This window comes from Marmota flaviventris, chromosome 8, assembly GCF_047511675.1.
Source record: "Marmota flaviventris isolate mMarFla1 chromosome 8, mMarFla1.hap1, whole genome shotgun sequence".
Classification (NCBI taxonomy): domain Eukaryota; kingdom Metazoa; phylum Chordata; class Mammalia; order Rodentia; family Sciuridae; genus Marmota; species Marmota flaviventris.
The window spans coordinates 2,114,028-2,129,971 of record NC_092505.1 but is presented as its reverse complement, the minus strand read 5'-3'; the positions used below and the strand labels follow the sequence as shown (position 1 = coordinate 2,129,971).

The 15,944-nt window shown below is 55.6% G+C and overlaps 1 protein-coding gene across 1 annotated transcript; it reads left to right on the top strand.

The window, feature by feature from the left end:
- Window positions 1-2,189: 2,189 nt before the first annotated feature.
- Rrp1 (ribosomal RNA processing 1) lies at window positions 2,190-15,169 on the top strand. The gene is made up of 13 exons (XM_027929177.2): window positions 2,190-2,404; window positions 3,312-3,394; window positions 4,195-4,252; window positions 5,777-5,862; window positions 7,415-7,476; window positions 9,924-10,053; window positions 10,134-10,198; window positions 10,394-10,539; window positions 11,722-11,798; window positions 12,438-12,535; window positions 12,787-12,806; window positions 13,630-13,755; window positions 14,675-15,169. Exons 1-13 carry the CDS (start codon window positions 2,272-2,274, stop codon window positions 14,842-14,844), a joined length of 1,254 nt encoding a protein of 417 aa, XP_027784978.2. The 5' UTR covers window positions 2,190-2,271; the 3' UTR covers window positions 14,845-15,169.
- Window positions 15,170-15,944: the final 775 nt, after the last annotated feature.

The window sequence follows — 15,944 nt, the reverse complement described above, 5'->3', positions numbered from 1 at the left end:
CCAGGAGCGCTCAGCCACTGAGCTACATCCCCAGCCCTATTTTGTATTTCATTTAGAGACAAGGTCTCACTGAGTTGCTTAGCACCTCACTTTTGCTGAGGTTGGCTTTGAACTTGCAATCCTCCTGCCTCAGCTTCCTGAGCCACTGAGATTACAGGTGTGTGCCACAGCACCGGCCCAAGCCCTTTTTATATTCTACTGTGAGACAAGGTTTCGCTAAGTTGCCAAGGCTTACCTGGAACTTGCAATATTCCTGCTTCAGCCTCCTGAGTTGCTGGGATTATAGGAATGTGCCTCAGGAGGCTGAAGCAGGAGGATCACAAGTTGGAGGCCAGCCTTGGGATCCTGTCTCAAAAAGGGCTGGGAATGTGGTTCCATGGTTAAGTGCTCCTGGGTTCAATCCCCAGTACTAAAAATTAAATAAGTAAAACTGTAATTGAACACAGCTACATTCATTTGCACATAATTTATGGCTTTTTTTTTTTTGTTGCTATAATACAAAATTATTCAGCATACAAAACAAAATATTTTATCTGACTGCTGCTCTTTGAAAGGCCTGCTTTTGGGGAGCCTGGATTTCGGGAGAGTTCCCACATTCTGAGAAGAGGGTATCATTGCCTAATCCATACAAACAATATGGCTTATGATGAACACCTGCTTTCCTGCTGGGAGTCTGACATTTTGGTATGTGCCAAGAAGTTGCTACGTGACTAGATCTTGATAAAACCCTTAGGCACTGGTCTCTAACAAGATTCCCTAGTTGGCAACATTTCACACAAGTTGTCACAACTCACTTCTGGGAGATCAGGAGCATCCTGTGTGATTCCACCCAGAGGTCTCAAGTGGGCTCCCACCTGGCTGCCCCCCACCCCAAGCACCTTTTTTTCCATTTGCAGATTTTGCTTTTCATCCTTCTGTGATAAATCACATGAACCTGAGCACTGAGCCCAGATGTCTTGTCCACCTCCCTACCTGACCTGGCCTGGCCCTCCTCTTGTACAATAGTCAGGCAAACTGTTTGACTTCTTTATTTTGGTGGGGGGCGGGGATACAAGGGATTAAACCCAAAGGCACTCTATCACTGAGCCACATCCCCAGCCCTTATTTTTTGAGACAGGGTCTCCCTAAGTTATGAGGACCTTGCTAAATTGCTGAGGCTGGTCTCAAACTTGTGATTCTCCTGCCTTAGCCCTCCCACGTCGCTGGGACTACAGGTGAGAACCACCATGCCTGGCAGTTTTCTTGCATTCTAGTGAATTTAGTGATCAGCTCCCCAGCCTGTCCATAGTGTAATGTCAGGAACTGAAAACTACTCAATGAGCGAGTAACAAGATGGCCCCAGGAAATGCTGATCTTTGATCTTGAGATCTGCAGAAGTGAAGAGCATCTTGTGACTAGGTGATTAGGATATGACGGGCCCTGAGCCTCAAAGCTCCGTTACTCACCTCCCACATAAACCACCCCTAAACCGGCCTCCTGGCAAGAGGGAGTTCGGGCAGTCAGCTTCTCAAACAGACCCACCTTCCTGTCTGTTGATTGACCTGTGATGTGCTGAGCGGCCAGATTTAGGTCCCTAACCTGAGTCCAAGTGTCCGCTGGTCTTGTGAGTCCTCCTAGCAAATCGTGGAGCCCGGCGTGGTCCTTGGCTCTGGACACTCGGGGTCCCCTGACACAGGACCATTTCGAGGTCAGCTGGGTCCCCTTTTACAAACACAGTGTCACACCCAAGAGGTCCCACAGCCTTTCTGCGTCCACCAGCATCGCGTCTGCACGCACGTCTTCCCAACCTCCCCAGACGGCGCTCACGGCCCGTTCCGTGGCCCGGCTCCGCTCAAGCTTCCTAGGCGCGTCCGGCCCAGCTCAGGGTCCGCCGCTCAGGCGCCAGGTTGAGGCGCTGAAGAGCCCGACCCGTGGCCTGGAGCGGCGACGGCCCTTCCCGCTCTCCGCTCAGCGCTGAGGGGCCGGGCCTGGCAGAGCACGCGACAGCCTCCGAGGGCTCCTCCGAGAGCTCCCCCGTGGGCCGCGGGGAGGGCGGCGCGCCACCTGCTCCCCGACCTCGCCGGCCGCCCACTTTCCGAGCCCTTCGGGGCGACGGAGTGCGTCCTAGCGGCGTCGCGGGGGGCTGACGCAGGGCGCGCGGCGTCGCGGGAGGATGACGACGAACGAGCGACGTCGCGGGAGGGTGACGTGGCATACGTCACGGGAGCGCCGCAGCTGCGGTGTGGATTCGGATCTGGGCTCCGTCCCTCCTGCCTGTCGGCCGCAGTCGCCATGGTCTCGCAGACGCAGCTCCCGCCTGAGATCCAGCTGGCTCAGCGCCTGGCGGGGAACGAGCAGGTGACCCGAGACCGGGCGGTGCGGAAACTCCGGAAGTACATCGTCGCCAGGACCCAGCGGGCCACAGGTGGGCGGGGGTGCCGGCGGGACACCGAGGGGCGGCGGCGACTAGAGCTGGGGCCGCGTGGGGCCTTCGCGGGGCCGGCGGCGCGTCCCCACCGCGTCGGGCTCCCGCCCCGCCCCGGCCGCCTGGTGTAGTGGGACGGTGACACGAGGCTCCACGGCCACACTCTCCAGGCCCCGTCGGGTCTTCTCCTGTGGGTAACCCCCGGCAGAACGTGCGCTCCTGCTGCTCCAGCCTGCCATGTGCCACGCGGCTCATCCCTATCGGCTTGTGTAGCGGGTGGCGTGTCCACCTTTCCCTTGCCAGCCTCCACGAGGGCCAGCACACGCTTCTTGCTGAACCCTTCATCGTACCGCGGTTCTCCAGGCCTGTCCCACCCCTGCCACAGCTTCAGCACGCCTGTGCATCCTTAGAAATGCAGATTCTAGGGTCTCAGCGCAGATTCAGCGACCTGGCTTTAGGAAGCTCCACAGGGGACTCTGGTCCACACACTGCAGCCTTTGTCAACCTCGTTTGCCCTCCCTAGTGACCGAGTGAATTCTCTTTGAACGTTTGAGGCATAACACAGAGAAGCACAAAACTCCATGTAACACTCGGGGAATGACCACCAGTAAACTCACTTTTAGGGCCACCATCCACTCAGGAAGGGGTTAAATTCTGAATTTTGAATCTCAGGAATTCCAGGGTACCTGGTTTCTGCCTGTTGTGCCTCAATGTTTAGTGAGTACAGGAAGTTACCTGAGGAGGGTCCTACAGGGGCTGAACTGGAAGGATTGCTTGGGGAGGGGACAGACTACTCCAGTTACCTTTATAGCAGATAGGACTTTGGGCTAATCCAAACACTGGGTGACTGGCACTAAGAGGTTGGGGTGGAGGTTCGTTTAGTCTGAATGTCACTGTTCTGGCACAGGTAGTTTCACACATGACGAGCTGCTGAAGGTATGGAAAGGGCTGTTTTACTGCATGTGGATGCAAGACAAACCCCTCCTGCAGGTGAGTGCATGGGCAGGAAGCCCCAGAGTGTGGGAGGACAGGCGGGCATTGAGCATGGCTAGGGATGCTGGGTGAAGTTGTGTGCCCTCAGTGCTGTGTTCTATCTGGCAGGAGGGCAGGGTCTTTGATTAGAGTGGCTCTGGCTTGTACTAAGGACAGGCATGGTTTGCTGAGTCAAGTCCCACTGTGCCACTGACAGTGGCAGTGATGGCCAGGACATGGGTGAAATGTCCCATTGGGTTAAAAATTGAGGGCTGAAATAATGAAGTTCAGGGGATAGATCTAGGTCTTCTGAGGTAAGGATTTCTCCTACTGACCTTTTAGAACAGTGTTTTTCAAAGTGTTCTTTGCTCTTTAAAGTAACTTGGGTTGAAGGTGCTTATTTAAATGCTGAGTCTTAGCTCATATTCTGTACTTACTAAGCAACCTTCTCTCAGTTGAGGCTATGGGCTCTGCTGTCTTAGCATGGACACTGGGTGATGCCTAACACAGAGGCAGGCAGATGTTAGTGACTTCTAGGTCTTGGCCTCACCTCCTGCTGATAAGAGGTTCCCTGCTCTCTCTTTCCCCTTTTAACCAGCCCCTTCTTGTGCTTAGCCTTGGGCAGGAGGGTAGTGACTGCCACTGTCTGTGGTGGGGGTTCTTTTTCAGCTGGGGGAAATTACACAACTCAAGTCTACTACGCTGAGACCCACTGCTCCTGGCTGTCTATAATGAGTCAGTGGATCTTTGTGTTGACTTGTTATTTTAAGAACACAGTGCTTCAGGGACTGAGGGTGTGTTTCTTATTTTTTGCACAGGAAGAACTAGGAAGGACAATCTCCCAGCTCGTCCATGCTTTTCAGACCACAGAGACACGTGAGTATGCTGCTGTAGTTAAGCCCACATGTAGATGCCAGAGTCACTGAGATTTAAGCCATCAGACACTGAAGTGTGTGGTCTGAAGTCTAGAGTGAGAATAAGCCAGCATCTGGGTGCTTGTCATGTGTGAAACATGGCTCTGAGTACTCAGGCTGCACTATCCACTTACCCAAATAGACTCAAGAGCAAATGAGGCTTGAGGTCCTGCATTTTAAAATTAAAATGAATTGACTAAGTTCTACCTGTTGTTTTGATATTCCTGCAGTGTATTTCTCTAGCTCTTCATTCTGTCCATGATGAGTAGTTCTCATCTTGCCTGCCCATCAGAACCATTTGGGCAGCCTGTGAAAATCCTGACCTCCAGTCCTTGTTCACCCCAGCTCCCGGGGCACAGCCTGGGCATTAGCATCTTAGGCCTCCCCACACTGCACTGAGGGCAGCCAGCTTTGAGAGTGTCCCTGATGGCAGCTGGAGTGGTACTCCTGGTGCTAGTTGCATGCACAGTGTAATTCCCTTGAGTTGAAGCCACCTACACTAGGGGTGCCCACCTGGCATCTAGGTTTGGGAGACGCTTTCGTTGTGTTGAGTAACTGGTGGAGTAGATCCATGCTCCCTGATTGTTTCTTCCTAAGCTCTTGCAGAACAGTTGCTGGGTTCAGCATAGCCCAAGTTGTCCGCCTGGCCTACCTCCCATGATTTAGTAAACCTGCCTGTGCCTGGGTGGTATCACCAGCCCTTTGCTCCTGCAGGGATTTTGTGGTGGGAGATAGTTGCCCTCCTTGTGTCTTAAGTCCAAGGCATGGGCAGGAATGGTCCCTGGGGACCCTCTCCTTGGCTTGCATACAGTGTCTTCTCCCTGTGTCTTCATGGTGTTGTCTGTGCACGCGCACATATAGACACCAGTCAGATTAGAATAGGGTCCACACTAGTGACCCTATTTCACCTTAATTTTAGTCTGTGAAGAAGACTCTGTGTCTTTGCCTTCACAGTGACATTCTGAAGTACTGGGGGTTAGGACTTCTGCATGTTAGTTTAGGAGAACGTAGTTCAACCCATAGTGTCCTGTGTCCAACACACTGTTATCATGTATAATGTAGGGTCATGCATTTTGTTGGGTTCATGGATTGAATACTGAGAAGCCTGTGTATGTACAGTTGACACTGCCTTGGTGACACTGTCTTTGGGTGTCAGGAGGTGTGCAGCCTGAGCCAATGAGGCAGCAGAGGAGCTGGGAGGACAAGGCCCGAGGGTTGCTTCTCTTGCCAGCCGCCTTGCTCTCTCCATGTGCCTTTCTTGGAGGATGTGGCTGTGGTTTGGGCTGACCTCTGGTCTCTGTGCCCGAGTTCCCTGTCTGCTCAGCAAACTTATCTAGTGTTACTTTTCTGCTCAACCGGCTGGGACTGAGAAACCCCAGAGGCTGCCCATGGGTGGCTTTCTGAGTGGGGGCTTTCTGTTCTCCCCTGCCCTCCCAGAGTGTCTGTGTCACTCTGTGACTCAGTGTTGACATGGCTCTTCCCCCAGAGCACCTGTTCCTGCAGACGTTCTGGCAGACCATGAACCGCGAGTGGGCTGGCATTGACAGACTGCGCCTGGACAAGTTCTACATGGTGAGGAGGGGGCAGTCACCCTTCCTGTCCCTGGCTGTGTGCTGAGGACCTTAGGCAGGGTGGCCCTGAGCCCCGTGGGCTGGGAGTATACTGGCTTAGAATTTTGCAGTGTTTGTCCCCATTTGGGAGGTTATTGAGTGGGTGAAGAACTGGATTCTAAAAACCCTGCATAGACTCTGGGTTCCGAGAAGGAGCTTGGCCACCTGGTGAGGCTGTGCAGTGGTTTCTGGCAGGGTGACACTGGTGGCACAGTCCCTCCCTCTTTACCCCCATGTTTCTTCCCGTCTGGGTCACTGGTTTGCCTTCAGAAACCAAGGAGCTGGGTGTTGTTCACACATGTGCTGCTCTGGCCTCCCTCCCCCATGGAACCACAGCTTTGCACTGTGACGTGGGAGTAGTCCCCAGATGAAGGGACCTTGTCATTGTCTTGAAGCCAGTGAACCTAATGGGGATGCCCAGCAGGGCAGTGTCTGGGCCTCGCCTAAGGTAGCTCAGCGGCCAGCTCAGCCTGGGCTGGCCTTCTATCGACAGCACACGCATTGGTGCCTCACAGTGAGACAATGTGCAGAGCTCAGGAGGGCAGGAGGGTGGGCTCTGTGGCGCAGGTGGGCCTGGGCCAGCACTGCCTCTGCAGGACACAGCCGGGTGCCAGGGCACCTGTGTGAAGCCTCCACACTGAGATGCAGTTCTTTCACATGATGAATGCTGTTGTTTTCAAGGCCCATTTCCTGGGTCCTCATGTGACCAAGTTAGCAGCTCAGGGCTGACTCGGAGGCACTGTAGGGAGGCACCTGCCATAGTGTCCCAGGAACAGCATCCCAGCTGCTGGGGTGTGCTGTGCACAAAGGCTGTCTTAGCTTCCTTAGTCACTTTTTACCATGCCCTGGCACCTTATGGGCATCCTAAGGTAGGAGAATGACAAAAATGTTGAGCTGTGAGGGGCAGATGCTGAGCCTGGGCTTCTCTCAGAGCAGAGAGGATGTACCTGTGTCCCTGCTCTCTGTGGGAGTTTGGAGCCTTGGAGGGCTTGGGGAAGAGTGCTTGCCTCAGACCTGGCTTTGCCTCCCTAGCGAGGGAGCTCCACCTCTCACTCCATTCTCGCTTCTGAAGTAGCCGTTAGGTCAGCCCTAGTCTGGGGACCCGACTTAGCTCTGTCTTAGCATGACATCTCAGCTGTATGCAGAGCTGCGTTCTCTCAGGGTGTGGTGGCGCACGCCTGTAACTACAGCAGCTGGGGAGGCTAAGGCAAGAGGATCATGAGTTCAAAGCCAGCCTCAGTAACAGCGAGGTGCTAAGCAACTCAGTGAGATCCTGTCTAAATAAAATACAAAATAGGGCTGGGGATGTGGCTTAATGGTTGGGTGCCCCTGAATTCAGTCCCTGGTACCAAAAAAAAAAAAAGATGAGGTGTCCCCCGCACTCATCCCATCAGCTGCTCTCCAGCTGGCCACTTGCTGCAGCCCTCCCTTGGGAGCGCCTGGTGCATGGAGGGCAGGGCCGCAGTGAAGTCTGGCTTGTGTTCCTCTAACGCGAGTTTCCTTCTGTACCAAAGCTCATGCGGATGGTTCTGAATGAGTCCTTGAAGGCCGTGAGAACACGAGGATGGGAAGAAAAGTGAGTCCTCATGCCGAACCTGAGTCCTGGGGCCACTAAGGCTGGAGGAGGGAGTCCGAGTTTCTCGTGTAATTCTTTGTCATAAAGAGGTTCTGGAGTTCGTGTTGAAGGAGACCCCCAGAGCTAGAAGTTAAAAGTGGTCTAGTGCCCATGGAAGTGCCATTGCTCTGAGCCAGAGCGGTCAGTCCTGAGAGTTAGAATGGAGTCTACTGGGCACACTGGACCGGCAGCTAAAGATGCCCTTTTTTGATAAAAAAAGAGACATGTTCAGCTCTGTTAGTGGTCACTGCTCCCTGTTCTAAATGTGTCCTACCCCTCCCTGCGTCCCACCTTCAGCAGTGGTACCTGGGGTCAGGTAGCCTTTCCTTCCCCACTGTGAGCTATTTTCTCTAGTCTCTGGCTTCCTTGGGCAGCAGTGGGCTTCCGCCCGGGAGTCCTGTGCTCTGCCTGGGTTCAGCTCCAAGTTTTTTAAATTAATAAAAATTACCTGGGGCTGGGGATGTGGCTCAAGCGGGAGCGCACTCGCCTGGCATGCGTGCGGCCCGGGTTCGATCCTCAGCATCACATACAAAAAAAAGATGTCGTGTCCGCTGATAACTAAAAAATAAATATTAAAAAATTCTCTCTCTCTCTTAAAAAAAAAATTACCTATAATTTTTTGTAAGTATAAATGATACATGCACAATTTAAAGAACTCAGAGAACTACTATGGTTTTTTATGTTTGTTTAGGTACTTGGGATTAGACCCAGGGCCTTATACATGCAAAGCATATGCTCTACTGCTGAACTACTTCCCATCCCTGAAAAGTCACTTTCACTTTTTATGGTTGCTTATGAACGCACCTGGAGTGATGGTGTCCGCCTGTGGTCTGTGACTCGGGAGGCTGAGGCTACCCTCAGCAATTTAGCAAGACCCTGTCTCACAAAGGCCTGGGGAGGGAGCCCAGTGGTGGAGCATCCCTGAGCTCTGTCTCCAGTATCCAACGAAACACAGTGCTGCAGGCATCTCTCTGCGGAGCACTCCACGTCTTACTGAGTGTTGGCCTCTGTCTGCCTTCTGCTGCTGCAAGGTTTTGTCTTTATTCTCCTTTTTGAATTTTTTTGGGTGAGTGGGGAGAGTGGATTAGAAGTGTATTTGGAGTTGACTTGTAATTAAAAAGTGTGCCCAAAGGAGCTGCTTTAAATCCACGAACCTGCCATTGCCCAGCTGTCAGAGGGCTGTTGGGACAGATGCAGCTGGAGGCCCAGGCTGCCCTAGCTCCTTGTCTTCAGAGTCACACAGTGAACAGGCCCTGGCCCCAGCCCACTTTCTCTCTTCATGAAGGAGATTCAGCAGGAGTTGGACAGTTCACTGAGTGCCTCGAGGTGTGAATTTCTGAGGGTGAGCCTGCACTCAGGCTGTAGCACCGGGTTTTGTGTGATTTTCATCCTTGAATTCCCAGTGAGGACTCTGTGAGAGCTGGTGGGTCATCCTGAAGGGACCGAGGGCCTAGGGGTGACTTTGTTGTGATTACCTTTTTTTGGTTCACAAGTTAGAAAAGTCGCTCCATCCTTGTGGTAACAGCCACTGGTTGCAGAGGGTATCTTGGGGAGCACTGGTAACCTCTTCCCTGGGCAGGCAGCTTGGGCCTCGCCACATCCCGTCCCAGTGCCCACAGGCAGACAGGTCTTTGTTTCTAGTGCATGAGGTGTCAGCAGGAGCCCAGCAGTGGCCTCCTGCTATGATGTCTTTCTCTTGGTTAGCTCGGGTCTCACCTCCTTTCCTGTGAGTCTGGTGGAGTGTCACTTTTCCTTCCTTAGCCAATTGTTCTGTGTTGGAATTGCCCAGGGGCTCTGGGCTCTGGGCTCTGCACTATTAGGGGCTCTGCACTGTTAGCGCCCCTGGGGTTTTGGGTGTGTCTAGACTGCTAAAGACTGTTTGCTCCCTGGGGATCTCTGATCTGAGGGTCCAGGGCCTCCTGAGATCATTAGGCTCACATTTCAGGAAGAGCTACCACTTGCATGTGTTCTCAGCCTGCACTCCATGTGGCAGGGCTGAGAGGCCAGCAGGTGGCTTGCAGCCCACAGCCCTTCCTGGCCTCTGCCTTTCTCTCCACCTCTGCTCTGTCTTGATGCATATTCCTGAGCTGTACCCTGCAGGGACAGCAGAGAGGACCACTTGGCCAAGGTGGCATAGTGTCCTGCCTCAACCTGGCCTTTCCCACTTGCATCTCGATTGTTGCAGAGGTTGCTGGGGCCCACATGCACACTGTTCCGGTGCTGGCCGTGGCCACGACACCCTTGATTGCCACCCTTCTTGCTGCACAGACCACCTGTGGGTGCAGAGAGTGATGTGTTCCCGGTGGAGGTGCCCACCTGTGTGCATTCTTGCTGGAGCTTTTAGAGGGGACGGGGCACCAGTGGCGTGTGGCCCTTGTGGCTGCTGCTGTATTTGCCCTCTTACTCAGGCAGGTTGAGCAGCTTCTGGAGCTGCTGATCACCGAGATCCTGCACCCCAGCAGCCAGGCCCCCAACGGAGTGAAGAGCCACTTCATCGAGATCTTCCTGGAGGAGCTGACCAAAGTGGGAGCTAAAGAGGTGAGGCCAGTGTCGGTTGGGTGATGGAGCTCAGTGTGGCACGTGCCGGGGACTGACCAGCTCCCCTTGCTTTCCCGCAGCTCACCGCAGATCAGAACCTGCGGTTCATTGACCCCTTCTGCAAGATCGCTGCCTGCACTAAGGAGTAAGTGGCAGGTGGCTGGGGCCTGATCCTTCCTCACTTGCTTCTGGGTGAGACTGCCTTTGGGGATTGCTGCCCCTTTTGACTGTGTTTGGGCTCTGGAGGCTGCTGGCCATGGGGTGAGGTGGGAGGCTGCTCGGCCCTGCTTGTGGAGAGCCAAGTCCAGCAGGCTTTCTGGCTTCCGTTTCACCCTCTCAGCTCCCTGGTTTTGCATAACATTGCTCGGGGCATCTTTGAGACCATCGTGGAGCAGGCCCCATTTGCCATTGAGGACCTCATGAATGAAATGGATGCGCAGAACGGGGAGGATGAGGCGTCAGATGGTGACGGTGAATCTCTGGAAGGTGAGTGTGAATAGGACCTGCCATCCCATAGACTCTGCAGGTGAGGGTCACAGTATACTAAGGTGGGCTTCTGCCCTCCGGTGGCCTGTCCTGGACTGAGCCTGAGTGGCCTGCTGGGCCCCTGTTTCCGTTCCGGAGCTCCCTGGCAACACAGTAGCCAGTGACCTTGGAGAGCACCAGGCACGTGTCTCTGCTTTCCTTGCTTGCTGTGGCCTCCAGTGCGATCAGCACTGTCCAGCTGCCCAGCTCATCCCTTGCTCCCCACTAATACCCAGCCCAGCTCCCTGGAGGCCCTGCTGTGCCAGGCTACAGTGCTCCCTGGGGCCTGCCTGCACCCTGTCCACCTGTCACTCAGGCTGCCTGCCCTCCCCGTTTACAGTGCAGCCCCTGCTCTGCCTTATGCTGGGTTACTCCATGTTGGGTCACTCACGATGACAGCCATCAGCTGCTCTGTCGAGCTCCTTATTCCTGGCCCATGTCTCCCACTAGGACCTGGCGCTCTCTCTGTGTCCCTTGCACCTGGGTACCATGCTGGGTGTAGTCCCTGACTTCCTTAGGTGACTTGGGGTGCTCTGGCAGCAGCAGATCTAGCCTGCCTGCTTCCAGTCTTGCTGTAGGGGCTCTGTGTACCACGTGACATGTCCTGTTGGAAGGGCAGGTCACCCATGGCTTAGGACTCAGTGCCCATGCTGGTGAGCCCTTGGCCTTCCTGGGGTCAGCCCACACCCCTCTGTCCCCAGCGCATCATCTGGGGACATCTGTGTGCGCCTTCCCTGGCCCCCCTTGCCCTCTTCTGTCATCCTGGAGTCTCCAGGCAGGTCCCTGAATCCTGCTTGTGCACCAGAGCAGCCCACGGCCCTGCCGCAGTCACTCTCCACGTGTGCTGCCCCCACAGCTCTGTTGTCCTGTGCCTGCCTTCTGAAGTCAACACCAGCAAACCCCTGAGCACCCAGCCTGGCACGGGGGCCTTGACTGAAGTGGTCTCCCATTGCCCCTGGTCCAGCCCTCTGGTTGGGTTGGCTGCCCTTTGACCTTGCTGTGGAACTTCACCACCAGCTTTGCTGCCTGAGGTCCGCCGAGGCCCATCTAGGAGACCTCCCAACAGCCACCTGCTGTCCTCCCCGTCCTGTGCCTGCTCTGTTCCCAGGGGCTTTGGATTTCACGAGGTCCTTTTCATTTTAGGCTCCATACGCAGGACTGACCTTGAGAAGGGCAAGGGGACAGGAGACGATGAGGACAGTGCTGGCCCTGTCCTCCAGGTAGGTATCTGGGCCTGTGGATGGTGAGCTTAGCCTTTGCTCTCCTGCTCTGCTGCTGACTCCAGAATGGAGGGTGATAGCTATGGACTTGGAGACTGACCTTCATGGAGGTCAGCTTTGGAGGAAGGACAGACGGCAGGCCTGCTTGCCTTCAAAGGGCAGGGCCAGTGAGTGGGATTGGGGTCACGTTCTGGGAGGGTGGGTGCAGAGGCTGGCCCCACAGCAGTCCTTTTGCCACGGACAAGTAGGCGGCCTTCCCAGACCTCCCCTGCTGGGTGGGGAGCTGGCTTCATGAGGGGACACATGCTGAGTGGTTGGCGTTGGGTTGCACTGGGAGCCAAAGCAGCGACCCGAGTTGGAATACAGTGCTTACTGCTGTAAGGTGAAGGAAAATTGGGCACTTTGGGCTAAGAGTAAGATTATTGTCACTTGCTACTTCTGCATCTGGTTGTGGCTGCTGGGAATTCAAGGTTGTGAGTGGGGCTAGCTTTGTAGCCCTCTAAATGTGCCGGGCGGTGCCACTCTGGAGGTACGGAGACCCTGAGCCTGTGCTGGTGTGGGCCAGTGGATTGCAGGGTCCACGTGCTGGACTGAGGTCTGCTTGGGAAGGGACTGACCTGGCCTCCCTTTTTGAAACAGTTTGACTACGAGGCCATTGCTAACAGGCTGTTTGAAGTGGCCAGTCGGCAGAGCACTCCTTCTCAGAACAGGAAGCGCCTCTACAAAGTGATCCAGAAGTGAGTGTCTTTCAGGGCACCTGGCCTGTCCTTCTCCAGCCCTGGAGCTGCCTGTCTTAGCCCCACTGCCTCTGCTGACATTGTGCCCCCGGCACTGTCCCTGAAGCCACTCAGCCAGGCAGAGGACTTCAGAGCTCCCGTAGACAGGTGTCTCACCAAGGGCAGGGTGTCTTGGGCCCCTCAGCAGCTCTGGGTGTGTCCCCAGGATGCAGAAACAAGGCTGTGTGTGACAGTCTGTCTTGCTCTTGCAGGCTGCAGGACCTGGCTGGAGGTGAGGATTGGATTGGCTCCATGTGACCCCATCTTGGAGGTGTTCATCCCTATGGCCCTGTGGTGGTTCCCCGTGCTCCCTTATGGCTTGCGGGGCAGGGCAGGGCAGGCAGGGCGGCAGGCTGAGGGTTTCTGCAGCCCTTGTTCTCTAGTGCTTAGTGATCCTCAGCCCCTGGTGGCTGTGAGACATGGTGCTGGTCCAGGGCTTTGGAGTGGCTGATGGTGGTGTTGCCACTTGGGCAGGGAGCTTCTCCACTCTGCAGCGTGTGGCGTAGGTGACCCAACAGGCCGCTCCTTGGGAGGGTTATGCAGGATTTCAAAATGCAACCAGTTGAAGTATTTTACCTGGGTGCTTGCGTGCCCGCCCCTGGGTTCTGACAGCAGTGTTGACTGTCCTGTTCTTCACTTATTTGCCTGTCAGTCCATCCTCTGTCCACGTGGTGGCCTTTCCCTGCTGGCATCAGGAGCTGAAGGCCAGCAGTTTTAGTGAAGTTCATGCAGTGAAGGGCATGAGTCACACACACTGGGTGGGCCCGTGCAGGGCGCAGCACCCACAGTGGTACAGAAGGGACCCTTGTGCCCCTCCACGGCACTGCTTGTTTGAGAAGTAGACCGGCCTCCATGTGATCTGAGAAGGGCTTCCCAGGTGCTGCTGTTCTGGGCGGGGACGGGTCAGGCTTCACACTGTCCATCTCAGCTGTGGGGTTGTTGCTCAGTACCTCATGCCTGGCAGTAGAACAGGCCCTGTCTTAAGTGCGGCGCGGGCAGGTGTGTGCGGCACATTTCAAGCCACTCTCAGCCTCCTGACTCACCCGGATTCTCAGGCACCTTCCCCGAGGACGACATCCCGGAAAAAACCTACAGGCATCTGCTCGAAGGGAGGCGGGAGCGCAAGATGAGGAGGCGCTCACTGAAGTCAAGGTCAAAGAACAAGAGGAGGAGGACTGGAGGTGACTATTGACGTCCAAGTGGTTCACCTGCTGCCCTGTCCCTTGCCCCTGGTCACCTCTGATGTCTTTTCCTAAGTCTCCTCTTCAGACACAAGTGCCCGCTGGCTTCGAGTTCTGGGACGCCCTGCATGGTCGTGGTCTCAGGGCTTGACCCTGGGACTACTCTCCACCATCCCGCTTCCTTGCCTGAAGCACACTGGCGGTGGGAACTGCCCTGTCCACACCATGGTGCCTTTCTCTGGGCCGCCTACCTCTTTTTTTCCCATGTGCCCCTCCTCTTCCATGTCCTCTGGCAGTCCTTGAGCTTCACAGCTCTTGACCTTGTCAGGGTCATTTTTCCTCCCTGTCCCTCCCTGATGGCCACAGGATTGTGCTGGACAGGGCACCTATGCTAAGGACTGACCTGCATCTGTGCCCTGTGGTAGGCTTGAGTGCCTGCTTGCCCTGGGGCGGGCAGTGCCCTGTGCCAGATATGGCGCTGCAGGGACCTGAAGAACCCTCCCTGCCATCTGGATTGACCTGGCCTGGGCCGCCCACTGCTGTTGAGCCCTTCTGTGTTGTCCCCACCTGGGCAGTGACTTCCCAGCAGCCTGCCCTCAGCTGGGCCCCAGCACCTGAGCCGAATGCACAGGTGTGCAACTTGAATCAAACTCAGGGCTTGGCAGCTGACCCTGAGCCAGGGTCGTCCCTCCTCTCCCTGCGCTGAGCCAGTCCCACCCCCTCCACGCCTTGCTCCAGGTCTGATCCGTCCTCTTGACAACTGGTTTTTCTAGAGATGTGTCTCCAAGCTTGGCCCTCCCTGTCACGAGCATGGGTGACTGTGGAACATGCCATCTGTGCTGATGTGGGTCCCCTGGTGGGCTGTGGCTGCTGTGCCTGCAGGGGATTTGTTTTGGAAGAAGTGTGTTCCCTGTTTCAGCAGGGGAAGGCGAGGAGGAGGCCTCTAGTCCAGACCTGGGCTCAGGGACTGAGAGGAAGAGGAGCCGGAAGAGGGTCAGCCCCAGCGTTGCACGTGCAGAGTCTGGTGGCCAGAGCGGGGTCCAGAAGAGGAGGAAGCCGAGGCAGGGAGGAAGAAGAGGCCGTCGCTGAAGAGCAGGAAATGACGTGGCCAGGCCAGGATGGGTGGCCGCTGAGCTTGCTGTGGCTTTCCTTGTCTGCAGCTGAGGTGGCTGAGGGGCAGGAGCCTGGCCTGTTGCCATGGCCTCTGAGTGCCCACGGCTCCTGAACTTCTGTAAGGGAAGAAGCAGGGGGTGGGGAGAGTGGGGGCCCTTCATTTTGTGCCAGCCTCAGAAAATGCACCTGTGTGTGGTGGCCTTGAGCCAAAGTTCAGACTTTGGGGACTCGGAGCGCCTGTCTCAGCCTGGCCTGCACCACTGGGGTCCATGAAATAAAACACTGTACAGTCCTTTCCACAGCTCTGCTCCTTCTGGGGCATCAGGGTAGACACTGAAGCAACAGGTGGGGCTCCTGAGCACTGTTTGCATTTTATATCCATTTTTGTGGGGAAACAGTCTACCAGTTTTCAGAACCTGGTGAGAGCTGCCAGAGTGTTGGCAGTGCCCAGCTGGACAGGGCTCCAAGACTCCGCCCTGTCACTCACCAGCCTCACCGGGAGCCGGGGTTTCACACAGCTCTTGTTGATTGGCATATCCACGGCAGGAAAATCTGGCTCCTGGCATTCTGGTGGGCCTGGAGACCACAGCTGTGGCAGGAGGCCTGGGCATGCCACACGTGTCCCCACCTGGGCACTCAGCCCCCATCTGTCCTGCCCAATGGGTTCCTGGGGCTGGGGTCGGCTGGGAAGCAAGTTGGAGGCTATGGGGAGGGCAAAGCCATCTGTCACCTCCTACCCCATGGGTGGAGGGGTGCCTTAATGTAGGGGAGAGGTGTTTAAGACTTGGCCTGCTTGGTTGTGGGCTGCAGGATGAACTCTGCAGGGCAGGTATTGGTGGAGCCAACTGCTGGGGCTAGAGGCAGTGTGCCCACTTGCTCAGGGACAGGGTTTTTTGTTGTTTTTAAACTAAAGGCCTGAGAGCCCCACAGCATGGTGGGTCATCTGCCAAGAATCTGCTGAATTCAATGTTTACCTCATCCAGAAGCCCTTCCACAGGCAAGACTGGGCGTCCGAGCAGAGCCTGGGTGCCAGGGCCTGGCGGCACGTGAAGTAAACCATTGCATCTGCACCTGGC